Below are 22,446 nucleotides of genomic sequence, written 5' to 3' on the forward strand. Positions count from 1 at the left end.
TATGAACAGAAACAGCTAGAACATAATTTGCAGGAAGAGATTAGCTAAATAGTCATGATAGCCTTCTATCACCTCCTGACCTAGGTAAATACTCATGACTTGTGATGCATACTGTTAGTCTGCAATCAAACAATGATTTTAAAATGCAAAATTTACTTTGCCTTCCAAACACTGATTTAAAAAAAGCATCTGGAAGTTACCTGCATGCACCTGAGTTACCTACCTCAGTTAAATTAACATTACTCTTCCAGCAGTAGATAACCTGAAAAATGTAGTTGTCTTGGCTTCCACTGTTTAGAAAAAACTATTTAGCATTTTACTGAAAGCAAACAAAATCCCTCAACAGTCTAAGAGAAGTCAGAAGCAGCATCTGAGATCTTTGTGTAACATGTAGGTAATTATGGACTCTATTACAAGGGTTAAAAGGGAAAAAAAAACTGACTCAAGGTATGTGCTGTGATGTCATGGTTTGACACTGGCCAAACACCAGGCACCCATGAAAACCTCTCAGTCACCCTCCCTGCTACAGCTGGACAGAAGCGAGAGAATTTCATGAAGAGTTCACGAGTTAAGGACTGAGAGAAAATACTCCAAGGGCAAAATAGTCTAAAATGAAAGATACTGAGTTTATTACTAACAGAATCAGAGGAGGATAATAAGAATTACAAATAAGCCCTTAAAAAACACTTTTCCCCCCCAACCCCTCTCTCCTTCCCAACAACAGCACAAGGAGACAGGGCGTGGGGATTTGGTCAGTTCATCATCCGAAGTTTTCTTCTGCTGCTCAGGGAGAGGAATTCTTCCCCTGTGAGGCCATGGGGTCCCTCCCACAGGACACAGCTCTCTGTGACCTTCCCCAGCACGGTTCCAATCTCACCAGCAGCAGTCCTCCCAAAACTGCTGCAAACTGGGTCCCTCCCATGGGCAGACACTCCTCCCCAAACTGCTGTGGTGTGGTCACTCTTCCACAGGGTGCAGTCCTCCAAGGACAGGCTGCTCCAGCCTGGAAGCAAGGCCCCCTCTCTCCATAGTCTCCCACTGGACCACAGCCTCCTCCAGGCATCCACCCGCTCCAGCATGGGCACCTCCCCCATGGGCTGTGGGGGACCTCTGCATCCCCCATGGATCCCCAGGGGCTGCAGGGGCACGGCTGCTTCTCCATGGTCTCACCAGGGCCTGCAGAGGAATCTCGGCTCCAGTGCCTGGAGCACCTCCTCCCCTCCTTCTCCACTGACCTTGGAGTCTCCCGAGGGAAACATGTTGTTTCCTTAACATGTTCTCACCTCCTCCTCTCTGGCTGGAATTAAAACTACACCACTGCTTTTGCTCTGATTTCTTCTTATGCATGTTATCACACAGGTATTACCATCATCTTTAATTGGCTCAGCCTTGGCCAGCAGCATGTCCATCCTCAGAGCCATCAGGGATTAGTTCTGCCACACATGATGGAAGCTTCTGGCAGCTTCTCACAGAAGCCACCTCTGTGGCTCTCCTGCTACAAAAGCAGGCTGTGCAAAACCAACACATGGGGTTTTGTGCTGCCATTTCTCCAACACTATTCACTGTAGATACCGCTAGCTTTCAACTCTAGCCCTAGGCTTCAGTGGTTACCAGGCTGCTTCTTCAGAGATGCATGATGGATGTTACCATCAGTGTTGGGTTTGTATTACGCCCTCTTCTCTTGGGTGGGCATTGCTGGAATGAATTTTTTCCTGGTTCAAAGAGGACTGTTCCTATCTTCTTTTGCCAGCTCCTGAAAGCCACCTACATACTATCTCAGCCTAAAACCTCTATAAAACACTATATTCCTCTTGCTGGAACAAAGAAGAAAAAAAGCCAAAAAACCCCAACAAAATCCCAAACAAGCATGTTCTGATGAGAGTGAGTCATTTATTGAAGTTTTCTGAATTGTCTTGCAGTTAGAAAAAAAACTCAGCATTGAACTTTGATCTACATTTTACAAAAAAACCAAAATAAACTCCAGTAAAGAACAGGGCATTGTACATAAAGGACGGATACATGTCCTTTGAAAACATAATGTTCTCTCCTCACTGCTCCTTCACACTGTCAGACAACATTTGTTTTGCAGCACTTCTGTCTTCACTGTTGAGTTTGGGAGCAGGCAGTGAGAAACAACTAGTTTGGCTTTTGATTAAAACTAGAGTATCCACAAAGATATGTCTTAGAATTATGCCTAGGAACTCCATTGAAAATATCCCCAAACCTCCATAAAAATACAAAACCCAGCAACACTCCAAATTGCTAATTCACAGTATAACACCAAAAACCAAAAATTAAATCTTCCCAAGTTTATAGGATAACAGACACCTATGGACACTTTTCCCATTACACAAATAGAATTATTCCCAGAGCAGACCCTACCATCTCAAGTATCACAAGTGATGCTGTCTTGTGTAACAAAGCCTCCAGTTTAGCACTGACTGTTATTGTGAAGCTACAAATTATCAACATGAAAGTCTGCACCATGTCTCACACTAAAAATTGTGCAGACAACGAAAATCAAAGCCATATTCTCATCTAAATAAACATCTCCAAGGCTCTTATGCTGACTGAATAATTCATGATCACATTTAATTCAGTTCAAGTTTCTATTCTAGTTTTGACAAAGCCACTGCAGCTAATCCAGACAGCAGCAGTCATGTCTCAAATACTCCAAGACTGATATCCAGATATGACACTCTGAGATATGTACAGTGCCTTACCCACTTGTGAGTCATCAAACTAAGCCACAATAGACGCTACCCAAACCCAGCATTTCCACCCTCTGAGTTTTGTCGTTCAAGAACAAAGTGTTTAAAAAGATTGTCTCACCTATTTTACTATTCTCAAAGACAGAAGGATTTTATAATAGTGCACATGGCTAACAGATCTTATAAGCTCTACCCAAACACAGATGAATAGTGAGAAAGAGTAGGAGTATTTATACAAGGTAGGTATAAGTGACATACATGAAGTGGTAGAGAAAGGGAAAGCTCTGACTTGGAGGAACAGAGAAGCAGGTGTTAGATGCATTCATACCTCACTGAAACAAGAAATACTCTGATGAAACTTAGTTACCCAGTCTTACAAACTTGCAGACATGAAAATTTGACTGCTATTATTCTATTAATATAAAGGCAGGTAGGATAAGCATCTGATTTTAGGATTTAACTTTTGCATAAAGCTGTAATCCAAATAAGCTCTGCAAAAGTATGGAAAGAAGGCATACAATAGGCCTTCACCTGGTCTACTGAATCAGTGCAAATTATTATTTACACAATAAGCAATAATAATTTTGGTATTACTCATCACTACTTACACAGTGTGTGTGTGTGAAATTAAAAGCTTTCTAGAAAAAGGGTTTTTTTTGACATTTTGTTTCAGTCTTACCAAGGAGACATGCCATTAAATTAAGTGCCACGGTTCATGCCCAGCATTACAAGACTCATGCAGATGTTCTACAGAGACCTCTTACTGCAACTCCAGTTTTTATGTACTGACATCTCTTTGAAAACAATATAGTTATTTTTGTCCACCATTAGGATTGTCCATTATGAGGATGCAATTATGCAACTTTTTACCAACACATTACTGAGAAGATTTAAAAAAATTTGCACAGACAGTGAAGCACGCCCCTCTTGCAAATGTCTTGCCAATCAATGTTTTCCCATGGCTTCTGCACATGCACAGCATGAACTTCCCCCTTAAGAATTAAAAGCAGAAGTTCTGCCTGCTGTGTGCAATGTTAACTGTCAAATTTTCTCTCCCCAAAGAAGAGTTGCAGTTGCCTAGTTTCAATGCACCTTGTATTACAGAAGCTGAACCCATCTCAGCAATTGTTTAATTATATTTTATGAGCAAGATTTCTGGAGAAAGAAAGGGCTTCTTGTACAGTTAAAGGCAGCATAGCCCAAATGTTCAGGACTTCACTGAATTAAGCCCTTACTAAGCAACAAGAACTATATACCTACCATGAACTGTGGAAGAGTATTAATCTCCTCTCCAAGGGAGATCACATGGACATTAAAAGCCTGACACTTTCCAACTACCCTTATTAAGAAATCCAGCCGCTGAAAGCCATAAAATATTTTAGTTTCAGTTCACAGACAAAGATTTTCACCAACACAGATTTTTAACAGAGATGATGTCTTCACTTCAGTGGATTAGACCCTGTATCATGGACAACTCCAATGAATAACTCTTATGCATTAAGTTATTCACACTGTTACACTACATGTAGTCCATGAGATTACAACAGAAAAAGCTATTGCTGAGTTTCCATTATATATCTCTCTCATATATATCTTTATTTTACCACTATCTCTGGACGCACTCTGCAGGGAAATATGTTGTGTTCCCTGTTAATATTGTACTCATTACAAGTGCATGTCACAAGACCAGAAACAGTAATTTCTCTAAGTTTCTTACTGGGTCCCATTCAGTTTTCAAAGAAGTTGAGAAATATTTGATTGTCATAAACTGAAGGAAAAGAGCTGCCAAGAGAGCAGGTAAAGTGGTCTGGGCATTCAGGCCACTTATACTAATCTGTGTCACTCTGTGACAGAGTTCTATGGAAGAACAAAAATTTTGAGTTATATTGAACAAAAGATGCCATACAATATAATTTTATAAAACATATGGGGTCACTCTAAAATGAGTGCAGATAAAACCATATTTAAATATTTTTAAAAACATATATAAAAATAAAAACATAAAAAATCATAAATTTTCAAGAGAAAGAAAATTAAATAAACTAGTCCTGTTCAAGACTGCTGAAAAAGGTTTGTTGGAATGCCACAGACAAAGCTATTAAAAATACTGGAGGAAAAAAACCAACTGCAAGATAGGGAAGGTAGCAGAGAGCCTTGGCTGTAGGAGTCATAGAAATGAAGTGAAATTCAAACAATACAAAGAGCTATGTTGCTATCTGTTAGCAGACCCTTAGCTGAATGCAACAGAAAAAGCAGACATGACAACTTAGGACTCTCATCAGTAAATCAAAGGCCAGAAAGAAATAAACATTTTCAAGGTTTTGATGAAACTGAAGGAGGTATAGGAGGTGGCTTCCAACAGTTGCAAGGGCCAGCTTTCTGACCCAAGAGTCCAGAAATTACATTTTACTTCATAGCAAGTTGCTGTTAAAGATCAAATGCTTTCCCAAAAGCAAATAAGAGACTTAGGGCTGGGAGGCCTTCTCCTCTGTAATAAAATGTCTGTAATTTTTACAGTCAAGGAAAGCAAAAAGTTCATTTCTGGGCACACATAGAACACTCTGACTTGTTCACTAGTCCCACCTGTAGAAACCTGGTGATGGAGTAGTAATGCAGATTGCTGGATCCTCACACTAAATAACAAAAGAGTACTCCATACCCTTTCAGTTATGGCATTGCAAATATATATCATTACTACCCCTTACGGAATTTAGACCTCCATACAAAATTACTAAACCAATGAATTTTCACATATGCAGTTTTTGGACAAATCCCATTTTTCCCTTTTAGACCTCAGTGGCATGGAGCCAACCAACTGCTCCAAATTTTGTTGCCAGACATGGGTCATAATCACCCCAAGGGCTATTTTAGACTTCTGGGTGCAATGACCCTGCAAAAAAAGTTAAGTCAAATGGGTGCTCTGGTTTTTCCAGTCAAGCTGGGTGGTTCTGCTTGTGCCCCTAAATATTTTGCTAAGTCAGGCTTCAATGCAGATCAGGATTGCAAAGATGTAACAGCTGCAGAGGGTCATATCAAGCCACCAAACCAACATCATATCTCTGAGAATGGTCAACACAGGATAATTTGTACCACACCAGCCTAAGCGTGTGTGACACCTCCCACATGCGTTCCCTACTGAAGGCCTTAGACATATCCAAAACACACAGGAGTAATTTTTTACTTATTAATCCTCCCAAAAAACCTCTTTTACTTATTTCTGTACTGTTGCTGGGATCTTATGCTATGGGCACCATGGAACACTACCTCCTTTTTTATATATAGCTGAGAAGCACAGCACAGTCTGACACATTCTGTAATTTGCAGTCATTATGTTTTTCATAGAGACTGCTACGTAACAGATACAGATTATTCAGAAAACTTACATTAAATATAAAGCAAAGACATTTTTAAGTCCTCTAGGTAGATATAGTCATATTTTCAAAGCTGGTGTGAATCAACATGCCCTGAATCCACAGTAGGTCTGAGACAACAGCTCTGATAGTCCTAAAGGCAATTTTACAGTCAGCATGGTTGACTTACCATGCAGAGAAATCTGTTCTGAAATGGGAATTTGCCTTGTGTACTCTAAAAAACAAGTGGCCTTGACACACCACTGCAGTAGCTCTGAATCTGCAGTAGGCCAGAGACAACAGCTCTGATAGACTTAAAGGCAATTTCACAGCCAACATGGTGTACTTACCACTCAGAGAGATCTGTACTGAGATGGGGATTTGTCTTGTGTACTCTAGAGGACAAGTGGACATCTCAGGAAAAGAGCCCCCACAAAAGTTAGCAGAAAGATGAGAAAGAGGGTGAGAAGTAATTTTGCTAGTGATGAGAACTATGGGGAGTTTATAGAAGCATGCACTGCTGACCCATTTCGGCATCAATTTTTAAGAAAATATGTACTGAATAAAAAAAAAAAAGGTAAAAAAATGTCATTTCCCCATAAAAGTCTGAAGTGCTGGCTAATGCTTAATATTTCATATTATCAAAGTTTCTTGTGCTTCAATTCCTCTTGCAACTTTCAGCAGAGACACATATATATTTGCAGATACAGTTTGTCCTATACAGTTTAAAAAGTTTATATAAAATGCCTTTGTATTAACTGGCATTTTATATTTCACTTCATTAAAACAACACCCCAAAAATATACTCTACCATTAAAAAATAAAAATCAAAAGAAAAGTAATTCTCTAATCTTTCATTGTAATTTCAATCACGAAGCATGCAGAGGTATTTTTTTAGTTATTCAGTCATTTTTACCACATTCAAAATATGATTGCCTAAAAACACTTACCATGAGTAAGCTAAGAAATATATATTTGGAAGTCTACAGAGGCAAGCTAAAGGCAAGTCTAGGCACAGTTCCCTTTTTATTTTGGGAGTGGGATCTTCATCTGTACATTGGAAACTACCCTTCCAGCCAGGGGAGTTTGCTCCCACTTGGTCACACTGAGACAACCTCATCCCAAAATAGAAATTGTCTCTGTGGTATTCTCTGGGGAGGCAAAAGCCACAGCATGAAAGGCATTGGGCCATCTCAGAGCCTGGGAGACTGAAATTTCAATCTTTTCCTATATTAGGTCATAAAAAAGTTTACCCTACTTCTGCATGTAAGGTAATGCAATAATTTCATAGTTATTGATCATATTACCACATTAGGAAAATAAAGAAGCCTTATTTATGCTCATAGCAAATAAAAACTATTCTTGCATTTCTCATGCATACTGGTTACTTTGAATTGTCTTTGTTACATGATACACATGCCAAAAAGTTCAGTATTTACACAGGTTAGACACAGATTTTCACAGTCTTTACATATGGTCAATTAACTCAATTATACTATAAACACAGCAGTAATTTCACTGGTATACCCACAACAAATTATTCCATTGTTATGGAAGACTAGTGAAGAGGCTGTGACTGTACAAATAGGATAAATACACTCTAATTCAAAAAGATTTATTACTGCTTTAAAGACTGATTCTGAGAAAATGAAACAGCTGCAAGAGTGCCCACCTTATTTAAGATGGCTTGGTTTAATGATTTTCTATGTTGCTCCTGACAGGTAGACTTGCAGTTGTTCCTACCTAAGATTATTACTTCTCACTGAAATGTGTCCAGCATGAAGCAACAGAACAGTCTTCATGAATTTATATAGACAACAGAACATACACAACCCACTGTCATACACTTCACCCTTCTGTCACTGCCAGCAATAACAGGAAAGCATTTCATCCATGTGCTGCCTCATATGACTAGGTTCTCCATGAAAAGAAAATTACAACAGAACCAGCAACAGCTACTCATCCACCTTGCTTAGTTTCTTTTGACAAATTTGAGATCAGAAGCAAGCCAAGTAAGAAACCATATTTATTTAAAGATTGATTGCTAAATTCTTCACCTTAGTTCTCCACTTCATCTTTTTCTTCAAAACTTCCATTTCTGTATGTGCCCACTGAATTTATTTGCAAGCATTAAACACACAGAGGAGCTAAATCTGTAACCACATACAAGATGTTATGGCTGATGGCTAGATGAGTAAATAACCACTCATTTTATTTTTTCACCCTGAATATTGATCTAACAGTGCAATCTCTACCCAAGCTGTGAAATGCATCGTCACAAAAAGTTAAAAAACCCCATGTCAGTTACCAAACAAAGAGGAAGAGCAACCAAGCACTGCAATTCCATCTGGGGAGACTGGGCATTTTTAGATTTGATCTAGTTGTTGAAGGCCACCTTACAATAGTGGCACAGCTGAGGTGCTTATGCACCTGGTCAGGTGCCCTAGTACAAGACTGGCTCAATCTCAGCAAAAGCTGTAAGGTCTCAGTCCCATGCTTCCAACCTCAAAAAGGAACATCACTGGGCTGTAGTTAGGTGTAGTCAGCTGCTGAAGCGTGTATCCATCCTGACAGTGTGCATTCTGCAGCTGATGTTGCAGTAATCATTAGCACTCAAGCTTTAGTAACCTAAAGTTGGTTTAAAACTGCTGTGGGTATCTCTATGGTAACATGCCTTTGGACCTCCGCACTGCAGCATGAAGTGAAGTTAGCAGTACCAGACAGGGAGAAATTTTTCAGCTGGATCCTCCCAGCTAGTAGAAGATACTAATGTATTAGAAATAAAGCCTTTTGAAGAAGCAGTAAATCAGGTGAACATTTTTATCAAGTATAACCAGAATCTCAAACTGACTATAGTAAGTTCTAATTTACATGCAACAATTTTCCCAGAACTTCATGGCTGAAATATTTATCTTGAATAAACAGAAAATCCAATTCTTACAACTTCCCATTAGCATACAAGTCAGTTGCTCAGCTGTGAATTTTTAAGAAAACAAGCAGGAAAAATTTGAAAGGAGATTAGAGAAGATTAGAGAAGATGCTTCACCTGCTTTGCACTTAATTCTGTGATAGGCAGCATGAAGGTATTTTTTCTGTCACACATTTATGCCATGATTTTTTCTTGTCCATGCCATGCATATTGATAATAAAAAAGAAGATATAACTATATTGTCAGATACTAATCAGCTTAGACAATACTTGGAATAGACAAAGAACAATCCTCCTTCAGAGTGAGGAAGAATGATTGAAGATACTTAGCAGCTGGTGAAGCAGGCTGTGAGCTGTCACCAAAAAGGACCAAGAAATCAACACATTTAAATGTATCCTGCTTTGATCCCATTTTCAGTAATGGCAATACCTCTGCAACTATTTGAAAGGGCAATGAGAGGGGCAATAAAATAAATAAAATGTGTTTTGGGAATAAAGTCAACCAAAACTGGAGGAAAGATGCCAGCAGATGGCTCACCCACCTGCAGATAAGAATATAGCAAGGATATGTACAAACACACCAAAGAATCTCCCATTGTTCAAAGAAGGCAAACTATCCTTTTCCTATGTGATCACTTCCTCAGTGATCCTATGCTGAAAGAACAGGTGAAAAACAAAAATCCTGTGACAGAGAGAGTGGCAGATAAATGAAAGGAAGCACTGCCGACATCTCCAAATGATGCAAATCTTGTATACTGCACCAATGCCTGGCCACTACCTCCTTCACCCACCAAGAAATGTTGAACAGTCATCAGGGTGAGTTAGAACAAGCCAATCAAAGCAGCAGCACTGTCCAGCCCAACTACAGCTAAAATAGCTAAGGGCTGTGTAGGAGGTGTAACGCCAGCTGTTTTTATCCCTGTTAGCCCCTTAGCCACAAGAGAATGTATCACAGCCCAGTCATTTATTCCTATTGAATTTAAAATAAAATGTAGGGAAATTTTCAGACCATTTGAATAGCCTTTTGCCCACTGCCTATCTAAAAAAAGACAGATCATCATCTCACTGATGTCAACGTTATCTTTCCAGATGCAAGATTTGCATTATAACATATGGAGTGGCGGCTTCTGAATTTGTTCTACTGGACTATTGTACGCATTTCACATTTCTGCACTGCGGCTGGAGGGGCAAAATGATACCAAGTTTTTATGTCATATGATTTAACATTTTTTGTACAGTAAATACTATATTTTAAGCTCATTCATTAGATTTTGAAATAATGTGCTTATCTTTCTTCAGTGATAGGAAATGATACACAAAATTTTAGATGATTAAGGTTCATCCTTTGACAGGCAATCACGTGCATCAGCCATGCAGGAAAACAGTATTCTCTGACAAGACTTCACATGTTAGCTACAGAAATATAGTACCTTTTTGAGTTTAAAACTATCTACAGGTCTGCAGATATTTGCAACTAAATAAAAAATAAAAATAAAGCAAACATGAAAGGATGGCCTTAAAGGAGCTACATTCAGCACAGCAGATTTTTCAAATGTAAGGTGAGGTCATCAATGTCTCATAGCTCCAAAGGGTCAAAAAAATGCTTCATCTAAAAATAGCCTCTTGTATAAATACAGTGGAACCCATGAAAAACATTCCCTTCTTTGAAGACTGTTCATTACTGAACTCTTTGAACTGTATGGATAGTCCCTAAGCCACTAAAATGCCAGAGGGCCAAGAGAGATCTGTATGTGCATCAGCTGTTCTTGTTAATGCGTATCTGCAAACAGACACCGTTCTGTTTGACTGTAATCCTCATCAGTCCCACTAGTTTTTCTGGTCTCAATAATTTTATATTTAGCTTTCATAAATCTGAAAGAAAAAGTCTGACATCTCTACCACCAGGATGCATATAATCTAACTTAATATTACAACATTTAAAAATATAGTCTTTAAGATTTGCACAACTTTTGTCTTGAGTGTGAGCCTTAAATAAATCTATCAAACACATAGTTTTTAACCCACTAATGGTGTGAAAAAAAACCAACCCAGTTCTGTTGCTCAGTCCAACCTCAGCTAAAGAACTAGAGTAGTAAAAGTTCTGTTGCGTTGAAATTAAAAAAAAAAAAAAAAAATCCCAGAATGTATCAGAGAAACTGTTGCACCAAACAAAATGACACAATTTATACAAAGTTATATTTGAAAGAAAAAAATAACATTGAGTTTAAATTATTCCCATGCACTCACAGAGCTAACACATTGTGTGAATTCTCTCCTAATTGGGATGGCAATACAGGACTGCATGCTGCCATTTAACAAACTTATCTCAGAAGTTATATGAAAACCAGTTATATCAGTAGTATCACCACATTGGAACAATTTTGATTCTTAGTGTTAACTCGTTTTGCTTTGGTGTTATTTTGTTGCTGCAATTTTGGTTTTGGGGAGAATGCTTTTGTCTCTCTTTTGTCAAAACTTCCATCAGAAAACAGGTGGTTAGTGATCTGCAGTTTGTCTAGACTAATATTAGATACTTCTCTCTTGCTTTCAAGTGTTTGACTGTAAGATGTAAAAGGGGTCCTCTGCTATTGTGATGGGCTCATTAATAAAATGGAGAGAAGCACAGACTAACAAGTGATTTTAGGCAGCAGTGGATACATTACTACAGTTTTGTACACAGAACTTCATATAGGCAATTCCTGTTGCAGCAGCACTGAGCAGTAAAGATTCCCTTTGTTGTGCAGCTCTAAGATTTGGACAGAAATCTCAAGATTAAGACATTACATCTCCTCAAGACTCCTAAGCATCAAAGACATCCAGTGCCACCAAAAAAAGGCTTTTATTTTCCCCCAAAACACCTCTCTACCCACATGCCTCTCAAGCCCCATTGCTTTTGGCATGTCTCTCTGCCCTGACCTCCTCCAGTCCATAACAGAGACCCATCCACAACCACCCCAGCTTGGCTAGACTGCTTGAACAATGATATCTCACCTGCTTAGTCCATCTCAGACCTTCACCTCATCCATGTCTTCTCTAACCACCCACCACACCATCATAGTACTCCAGCTGACCTTTTTGATGTCTTTGGAACAAAGGTAGCCAAAGATTTCCCAGGTTTCCACCAGCACACTGTGGCTGCCATCCAGAGCTCCAAGGGGAAGGAGCGCTGTCCAGCAGCTGCAGATCAGTACACCCACCATGACCATGAGAATGCAATAAACCTTAACTTTTTTGTCTTGCTATACTAGTCTCCTTCACATTGCAATTTGAGGTAAAATGCAGGAGCCTGAAACAAGGCCATGGCAAGATCTTTGACACAGCGCTTACTGACGTTTTCCACGAGCCACAACACTGTTTGGAACATTAACACAGACCCAAACATTTAACAAATGTGAATGGATTTATTCTGGAATGTAATATAATCACTCTTTCTGAAATCTTGTGTTTTGTCACAATACAATTAAACAGCTATTTAAGAAAGATTTGTCTTAGTGACAAGGAGGAAGTAGTGATTCATCAGGGAGGACTCCTTGGAATGCATTGATTTCAGGGAAGCAATCTTAAAAGCAAGAGAAAGAGAAACCCACAATAGCCAAAAGTCCAGGATGAAGCAAACTCACAAAAGGGAGAACCTTTTTAGACACTTTCAAAACAGAGACTTGAGCTTGGGTGTCTCTCCAGAAAACACCTGAGTCATCACATTAACACCTATTCTGGGGTCTCAGAAGAAATTTGATTAGCTTTGGAAAAGAACACATACAAAAAGCTAAACCTAATTTTCTCTCTCCTTTTCTAAAGGAGATTTCTTGGTTTTCAGGCTAGCACAATGGTTTGATAAATTGCATTTCATAATGGACATGATAACTGCAGTAGAACAATGACCATTGACAACATTCAAGTCCACAGTGCCCTCAGACAGCCTTCCAAATCTGCAGCAGCAGAACAGGAAAGCCTCTCTCACTGTTCTTGTGGCAAAATGGCTAACCTAAGAGAAAAGGGAAAATTGACTGCTGGAAGCAGCTCGCAACCTAACACCAGAGACCTCATATTCAATTCCACATTCAATTACATTGGGTTTTTTGGGGGTTTTTTTTGGTTTTTTTTTGTTGTTGTTTTTTGTTTTTTTGTTTTTTTTTTTTTTTATACAGCACTGACAGGTATACCACCTGTAACAGTATCACTACTTGATGAAAACATGCATATTACAAGAGAGGAATCAGACCTCACTCTTCCAACTGTAAACAAATGAATTATAATTAAATCTGACAGGTTGCAGTTCTGTATGAAAACTAACTTTGAGCAGTTCCTCCTAGGCTTACCAACAGATGTTGAATAGCTTGATTTTTACTACCCATATTGCTTCAAAACTCCATTCTGCCCATTTCATCAGTGGATGTTACTGACCCTACTGATGCAGAGTCTCTCAACTATCCATTGTCCCTTTGAAATTCTTATTTCAATGTGGTTTAATAATATCTATACACACCTTCACACCTGGCTGTATTGTCTGTGAATTCTATGTGCTGGAGTCCAGGTGGCCCAGATCTTTGCAATTCCTGCTCCCTTCTTCCATACTATGAAACCAACTGGACCAATTGGTCCAGTTTTCCCATCCTTTTGGATCAAAAGCTGCCTCCTCAGTTGCAATCTGAATCCATGGCAAAAGGTCAACGGATTGTGCATCTACATCAAAAATAGACATGCATTTTCAAAGTGAATAACTCACATTATTGAGAGTTTAATATTGAGAAGGCTTCTGAAGTAGCACCGTTTAGCTGAGGGGTTTCTCAGCATAAATCTGCACTCTACCCTTTCCACATCCAAGATATGAAATATATGGCATTGGGTAGCCATGTCAGAGATCTACAGGGTAGAGCTATATAGATTTTAAAACACTATCCTCCAGAGTACCTCGCTGTTCAAAGAGTCAGAGGTAATACAAAGGAACAGCATGTCTCTAATGCATTTTGTTCTTTTACAGCTGACAACACGGGTGAGAAAGAGGTTTATAAATAATTGGATGCTGAAGGATGGGGCTGTGGTTGACACAAATGGCTGAAATGAAAGGGAAAAATAAAATTCACCAGTAAATGGACTAATGGTCCTCTCAAGTGAAGGAAGTTACCTGGAATAGTCACTGCCACCAATAAGCTGCAGAGGATGTCACGTTAACTCAGAATTAATAATGTATCTTTGCACAGAGTTTCTTCCTCACATAGCGGGAAAGGTGACTCAAGCTTCATAAGCCAAAAGCACTGGTGTTTTGGAGGAGCTGTGGAAGCTCCTGCAAAATGAGCTCGTTCTACTTTATGGTCTGTAAGATTGCCCCAGAAAAGATGCCCTCAGAGAAGCAAGGGCACAGCCAGGTGTTGTGCTGCTGCCCTGCAGCAAGGTGCCTGATGGTGACTTTCTGGGCTAGAAATGCACCAATTGATCTATGCCAGAGGGAGACAGGACCACACAAGAGATCATCAGGTGGCTGTTGTTGCTGTAAGCTCATGCCCTCAACCATTTCAAACACAGACTGCTCTTCACAATGCTCTGTACTTTGGTTCTTACGTGAGTAAATGCGATTGTTGATTTCCTTAAGCTATAATCTTGGGTTTGACAAGACTCACCAAAAATACATAAACGCTGCATCATAAAACATTTTATATGTTATTTTCTAGCAGCCACACAGGTACATCCAGTGTTTACTAAAGGCACTTACAATAGAGAAAATGTTGCAAGATTCCCACCAAGCTCCTCAGAAGATAAAACCTCAGTCTCATTTTGTGTATATCAAACAGTAAAAGGTGTAAAACAGATGCTGGTAGTGGTCAGTTTAAAACCACTGGGTATTTTGGGCATTGAAAGTCAAAATTCCAAAATAAATTTTTACTGAAGGACTTAGAGGGGTCCTGGACCTGTTGAGTTCTAATGATGGAACTATTGAGGCTCATTGTTCTCTTACAAGCTTTCAGCAATTCTCTTTTCTTATGCACCTGTGTGCACACACACATGTGTTCATTTTATATTTAGTGATATAAATGCATATCATTCAGAGAAGTTTTGGAAGTCCAGAATGTAGTGTGACTCAATGTGAAGTCGTTAATCAGGCTTCTCTTTGCCAGATGGCTTAATATTTTCTGAAGAAACGGTTTTATCTGTTCTGTAACAATTCTTCTGTCTTTAAGAGCATAACGACTGTGCCAAAACTCACCTGCATCATTTGAAGGAGGAATGGAAAGGTCAGATACAGAGCAACAAAAGTTCTTTTACTGTATTCATTTAAGAATGGGCTTAAGTCACAGAAGAACACCTCTATACTAGCAATTTTCTTTATGGTAAGAGCTATTCAGGCCAGCACCTCTCAGAGAGCAGCTAGCCTAAATTAACAAGGTCCTGCACTGTAACATATTTCAATACTTTTTGGCCTGATCAATTTTTTTATGCCAACTCTGCACACTTCAGCTATATTCAAGAGGTGTCTTATGTCTCAGGTGTCCTACTGAGTTGTGAAATGGACCTTCATCACACTAAGTTACAGAGTTGGGAGTTTTATTTTCTAAGCTTACACTACATCTGGTGTGTTCCACATGCCACAGAACTTACTACTAGCCAGTTAAACCATAGTACACCTCAAACAAAACCAGAAGTGCAAGAAGTACACTGACTTTTCTTATACTTGGTACTGCTTGAAAGACAACTGTATTTGAAATCAAGGCAATACTTAGGACTGTATTTCTACAGAACCTATGAACCTGATGCAACTCTCTCAGTGGCTGGATTTCTTGATGTTCTCCCCTTCATATTTGGCTGCTGCAGTCTTTGACTTATTCCCCACATAAAGAACAAAACAAAGCAAAACAAAACAACCAAAACCAAACCAAATCAGAAACAAACAAACAAACAAAAACCCCACCCAACCAAAAAAAAGCCTTGACATTTTGAAGAAAAGGATATGTCCCAACACTTCCACCTTGGAACTTAACACAGACCAGCATTGGTAAGAAATACTGTCCCACTGTATTTTTGCTTATTTCTGAGCTTTTCTTCTAATAATTATTTTGCTACAGAAAAGCCTGAAAACTGTCAAAATCTATTGCTATTGTGACTGACCAAGACAGGCTCATAAACAAGTCTTTCTTTTCTACAAAAAAGACAGCATAAGAAGAACCAAATCATTATACCTGCTGTTCTTGTAATTTCAAGAAGAAAAATATGATAAAGTAATCAATGGAAGCCTGCAAGTTGTTTGGAGGTTTTTTCCATCTAGCTAATATGTTGGCAACATGAGCTTTGAAACTTGTCTGTTGCTGTAAAATTTTATTAATGCTGAAGTCCCAAGATACTCAAGGAAATCAGAACTTTTCACAACGCCTGCTTAAGATTTGGCCATAATTAAAAGATGTAAACATATATAAGGTAAGTATTTTTTAACATTTTCAAATCCCCATGGAAGTGTAAAAAAAACTGTTTAGCTCTTGCTAAACAGCTGTGCTGTTGCACTTCAGAACCAGCAATAACTGAGCAATGGGTCAAGCAGCCATTATACAGTCAGCATCTTCTCAGCTCATTGTTATGCTCCTGTGATGGAAGCTAAATGCCTTGTATCTTTATACAAAGCTGATGGGGAATTTGAGATAGTAATACTCTGCCCCTCAGTGGGATGGTACAAACATTATATACCAGAAACTACACGTACTATATTTACAATAATGTGCCAATATCTATCATCTACGTTGAACAGTGTGTTCCCAGCCTAAACCAATAGAAAAATGCCAACACTACAGTGAAACATGGAGGGCATGAAGAAGGAGGAAAAGGACAAGACACACCCAATTCCTCCATCTTGTCCCCTCTGAACCCCTAATCTAGAAACCTAAAATTTTACTTTTGCACCCGTGTCACACTTAATTATTACTCTTACCAAACACTCAAAGTAATTCATCCTGTAAGATTGAAAACTCCTCTCCATGGACAGAGATCACAGACAGTGTCTCTCGGGGCTCTGTACAGGGGGGTTCCTGACTCCTGCCAGGGTCCCAGACCTGCCAGGGTAGCCAGAGGGAAGCCCTGGATTCCCACAGCTACTCATAAACAGTGTGAGTGAGATGGGACCAAAACATTTCAATACTCTGAAGAGTTCAGAACTTTTCATTAAGGAAAGGAGAAGAAAACAACAAAAAATTATCTTTTGCAACACTGACCTCATGCCAAATTAATACAGATCAAATAGACTTTGAAAGTAAGGTTTAGATAAGCCATATATTTTAAGTGACATGGGATAATTTTTTCTGTGGTTGGCTTTTATTTTAGGGTTTTTTGTTTTTTTTTTTGTTTTTTTTTTTTTTTTTTTTTTTGACCTGAACAGGGTTGAAATCATTACAGGCTGATTTATTTTAATGCTAGTTTCATACCATAGTGTGGATGAGTTTTAAAACATTCTAAAGAGGCAGGATGAAATGTAAAGTGCAATACTTGATTCTGTAAAAAGCTAAAGAGCAGTTCAGAACACAAAATGAAGAAACGCCAAGCAACACGGTTTAAGTGGTTTGAGCAGTTACCCAACAGCTAATTATTTTAATATATAATAGTGTTAACAGCCAGTATATTGGTTTTGTGCCCTAATAGACTTAGATGAGATTTTGTGGTGGCTTTGACCCCAGATGGCAACTAAGCCCCAGGCAGCTGCTCACTCACTCCACTACCTACAGGATGGGGAGAGAACCTGAAGAATAAAAGTGAAATAAGTAATGAATTTTTACACTTTAATAGGTAAAATAAGATGTGCACACATGAGCAAAGCAAAACAAGGAATTAAGTTACCACTTCCTATGGGTAGGCAGGTGTAAAGCCATCCCCAGGAGCGCAGGGCTCATCATGTGCAGTGACTACCTGGGAGGACAAACACCATCACTTCAAATGTCTCCTCCGCCTTCCTCCTTCTTTCCCCAGGTGGGATGCCATATGGTACAGAATATCCAGTGCTGCTAATACATGCAGCCAGCACTACAGCAGCTAAAACCAAGTAGTATTGCTAGACACCCTTTCCATACCAAAATAAATAATATTATTCTTCCTTTCTAAACTTTTATGGAAATAAATATTGTTATCATGTACTACTGCAGAAACATATTTCCACACTTTTCCACTTCTTTTTAATCTGTCAAGTATAGTATACTATTTTGCCTTTATGATTGTTTTGTAATAAGCCAATGCTGTTGTAGTCAATACTTTAGTGTGATGTACAGAATCATGCCAGGACTGGCAGTAAGAATTTCAGCTCTAACTCAACTAAAAAAAAAAAAATTAAAAACATTTTACAGATCTTAATTCTTATAGGAATGGAAATATTTCTACTATATAATTGAAACAGTTGTTAAATAACTTCAAAAATCCCAGACACCTAACGAACTCATAATTTGTAAAAAGAAGTGAAGCTATCAAAAATAATCACTGAACCAAAGAAACATTTAGGTTGGGAAAGACTGAATGTGGCATTTAGTGCCATGGGCTGGCTGACAAGGTGATGTTATGTCATAGGCTGGGCACAATGATCTCAAAAGTCTTTTCCAACCTAGTTAATTCTGTGATTCTGTGAAAAGATGTCCAAGATCAAATCCAACCTTTGACCAATCACCACTGTATCAATGAGACCATGGCACAGAGTGCCACAACCAGTTATTTCTTGAACAACTCCAGGGATGGTGACTTCATCATTTTCCTGGCCAGTCTATTTCAATGCTTGACAATCCTGTGTGTGAAGAAATTCTTCCTGATGTAGCACCTGAACCTTCCCTGTAGCAGTTTGAGGCTATTTCCTCTCATCCTGTCTCTTGTTGCCTGGAAGAAGATCCCAAGCCCCACCTGGCTGCACACTCCTTTCAGGCAGTTGTAGAGAGTGGGAAGGTCCCCCTGAGCTTTCTTTTCTTCAGGCTTCTCTCTCACCTCCAGCTCCCTCAGCTGTTCTTCACAGGACTTGTTCTCCTGACCCTTCCACAGCTCTGTTGCCCTTCCCTGGACTTGCTCCAGCACCTCAATGTCTTGCAGTGAAGAGCCCAAAACTGAACCCAGGATTCCAGGTGTGGCCTCACCAGTGCTCAGTGCAGGGGGACAATCCCTGCCCTGGTCCTGCTGGCCACACCATTGCTGATCCAGGCCAGGATGCCATTGGCCTTCTTGGCCACCTGGGCACACCCTGGCTCATTCCAGCCACTGTCACCAGCACCTCCAGGGCCTTTCCAGCCATTCTGCCCCAGCCTGTGGAACTGCCTGGGGTTGTTGTGACCCAAGGGCAGCACCCAGCACTGGCCTTGTTGAACCCATAACATTACCATATCAATCAGAAAGTTCAAAAACATCTGAAATACATTCAGTTTAAATAACTAGAAAGTTAGGAAATGTATTTGTTTATAATAGCACATAATGTAATAACATATAGTAAACAACTATTGAGAACGGAGTTATAACTAAAAAAACCTTTTTTTTCAATCCTTCTAATTTTCTTTTCAATTATCAACTTAAAACAATTGTGAAAGTATTTTGATTTTGCTCTCCTCTGCATTAAAAAAGAAATCATATTTTGTCATAAGTGTTGCACTCTGACTAGTTAAAAAAATCAACAACTTCAAGAAATACAAGAATTGTTTTACTCCAGTCATGCTTGAATTTTGTCCCAGTTGTTGATGATGCAGGCTCTTAATCTGAATGAGTAAAACAGTCAATGTGACTGCAGACAATTCTACAAGTTTCTCAGTGTTTGAACTGACAATGGGCTGTGGGGATGTCTGGATTTTTTTTTTTTCTGTGATTTCTCCCACTTATGTTTTGCTTAAGAAGACTTCTGAAATTTTAAATTATTAAGGAATATTTTATAAGTTTGGAATTTCTTACTGATATTCTAACAAAATACTAGGATTACTTTGTGACATGATATCCTGCTTTCTTAGTACAAAGAAAAGTAACTTAAGATGCAGCTGGGATCATGGCACTAGTTTTGGTGGTTTTTTGTTTGTTTGTTTGTTTGTTTTAATAAACTTTGGAAGGGAGCAACAAAGCAAAACTTCATTTCTAAAAGGCTTTCAGGGAAGTTACCTACTCCGGTATTAAAAAACAAACAAACAAAAAAAAAAAAAAAAACCAACCCACAAACCAAACAAACCTCATGGAAAAGAATATCCAGCTCAATGATCTCTTTTCAAGTGCTATAAACTAAAGTGAAGACGTTGACAGGCAGGATGCAGCAGTGCCTGCCTTAGCCACTGAGAGGGGGACCCAAGTCTTACAGGTACCCTGTGGACACAGCCCTCGCCCGCTCCCCCAGGAGCATCTCCACAGCCCTGCACCAGCAAGGTGCATTAGCAAACGCGTGCAGATCACAGGGGCTCGGTGCCGAGCCGAATATCCACGCCTAGAAGCAACAGTTCATTTTAACCAGCTACGGCGGGAAGAAAAAGGGATGAAGTAAAGCCAGACCCAAGTACCCTCTGCCATCAGCCGCAGAGCTCGAAACAAGCCCTTTCCCCGCTCTCTGGGTGTGCGTGGCCGATCCCAGCGCAGGGCGCCCCGGAGCCGCACCAAGGCTGTGGGCTCGGGGCGGAGAAAGGCGGAGAGAGCCCGAAGGGCCCGAGGCTGCTGCTCCCCCCGGCGAGCTCCAGGCGAGGCGGCCCCCCCGCAGCAGTGCCAGCCCGGCCCGGCCCGGCCGCCGCAGCTGCGGTGAGTCAGTGGGCACCAGGGCACTGCTCCTCCAGCTGCATCCCGCCCGCCCAGCATCCTCCGGCGGGGGAGGCGCTGGCTCCGCGCACCGTCCTCCCCCTGCCGCGGCCGGCGGGGACCCGCACCGGCCCCGCCGGAGATCCCCCCGGAGCGGCGGCGCTTACCTTGGCGCTGGAGCTGCTGGTCTGGGTCTCCGCCTCGACGCTGCAGCAGTGGGGCGTCCTGGAGCGGGCGGAGGCACCGCCGGACTCCCTGCGCTCCTTGCGGCGCGGGCCGGAGGAGGGCGGCGGCTGCCGGCTCTGGTAGGCGAGGACGGAGGGGATGGAGTCGGCCGCGTCTGTCTTAACGAAGAGGCCGTGCAGGGTGGTGGTGCCCTGCGAGATCGTGGTGGTCTGGTGGGGGGAGTTGGACTCCTCCGAGTCCCGGCAGTATATCACACCGCTATGCGAGACGTGGATGCTGGGTGCGCAGCCCATCCCTTCCCCTCCCGCACCGCCGCTCCGCTCCGCTCCCACCTGCCGCCCGCCCGGGCTGCGGGGCCGCCGCCCTGCGCCGCGCTCCCCGCGCCGCCGGCACCGGCGCCTCCCCCGCCGCCGGCGCTGCCCCGGCCGCTCCCGCCCCTGCGGCGCCTCCCCGTCACCGCCGCCCGCTCCCCGCGCTGCCTCCGGGCTCCCCCGACCTGCTGAGCCCCTTCCACTCTTCGGCAGCGTCTTACGAAGCGCCTGCGATCACCGGGCTGTGTTCACCTGGGGTGGGGTGAAGTGGAGGAGGATGAGGAGAAGGGTGAGAAGAAGGGTGAGAAGAAGAATGATTATCATCGGTGGTGCAGCCCCCTCGTGACCCAGCCACAGGGTCTACTTAAAAAAAAAAAAAAAAAAAGTTACAAATACTTATTTTGACAGTCAAAACGTGCCCTACTCTTGGGTGAGCAAATCTCAGTTTGAGGGTACTGAAGGGAGCAGTTTAGAGCCATATCGCACCCACCGCAAGTTAGGGGGGGAAAAGCCAGAATTGTTTCATAATTCTTAATGCTGCTTTTCAATTAAGCCAACATTCAGTGACACAAGTTGCCATTTTACCCTTGGTGTCTGATAGCTGTCAATCCCTGTTTCCAGTCCCTGGTGAGATAATCAAGAAAAATGTTTAATGCTACAGAGATTTACACACCTTCTTAACTTTCCACAGTGAATAGTTTCATTGACCTCAGTGAAACTACATAGGAGATGTAAAGCTAAACATGGAGGTTTTAAGTCTTTGCAAGATTTTAGTTTAAATCCCTCTGTTTTAAATAGCACATAATAAATTCTTCAAGATTTGGTAATGTCATCCAGGCAATATGCTTCCTACTAATAAAGCATTTATCTGAAATCCAGCCACCAAGGAACACTTGTGTAAATACCTTTTCTTCCTCTTGGAATATTACCTGATACTTGACCACTGTTCCTCCACCTAGTTTTAGTGAATGATGTAAAAATACCAAAAACATGAAGCATGGTGCAAGAATTGTGATGTTTTACAACAGAATGGTCTGAATATGTTATTTTTGGTTCTTAATGCTTTTGAAGCACTTTCATGAATTAGATTTCAGTTTACTCATAAGTGATGGTTTCACAGCTAAAATGCCTCAGTTTTAGAAAGCCTTTGAGCCTTAGCCTCTGTCTCTCTTGATGCAGTGCATGGATCATTGCAATTATGGCAACATAGACAGCCACTAGTCCATCAAGAAACCAGACTGAGATCATCCATTTGTTTGACAA

The 22,446-nt window shown here is 40.8% G+C and overlaps 1 protein-coding gene across 4 annotated transcripts in view; it reads right to left on the reverse strand.

Annotated features, from left to right (window-relative positions):
- The window catches only part of PDE8B (phosphodiesterase 8B), a 70,672-nt gene extending 49,364 nt beyond the window's left edge, over positions 1-21,308 (reverse strand). For 3 of the 4 annotated variants that reach the window (XM_032744244.3, XM_072922875.1, XM_030257741.4), the window contains exon 1: positions 20,854-21,296. In XM_032744244.3, coding sequence (XP_032600135.3) covers positions 20,854-21,165 — 312 coding nt within the window. In that variant the 5' untranslated portion in view covers positions 21,166-21,296. Of the gene's footprint in view, positions 1-20,853 lie in introns of all 4 variants that reach the window. The other variant, XM_030257740.4, reaches the window with a different exon arrangement.
- Between the last annotated feature and the right edge of the window lie 1,138 nt (positions 21,309-22,446).

The sequence above is a fragment of the Taeniopygia guttata genome, chromosome Z (assembly GCF_048771995.1).
Source record: "Taeniopygia guttata chromosome Z, bTaeGut7.mat, whole genome shotgun sequence".
NCBI classification, from domain to species: Eukaryota; Metazoa; Chordata; class Aves; order Passeriformes; family Estrildidae; genus Taeniopygia; species Taeniopygia guttata.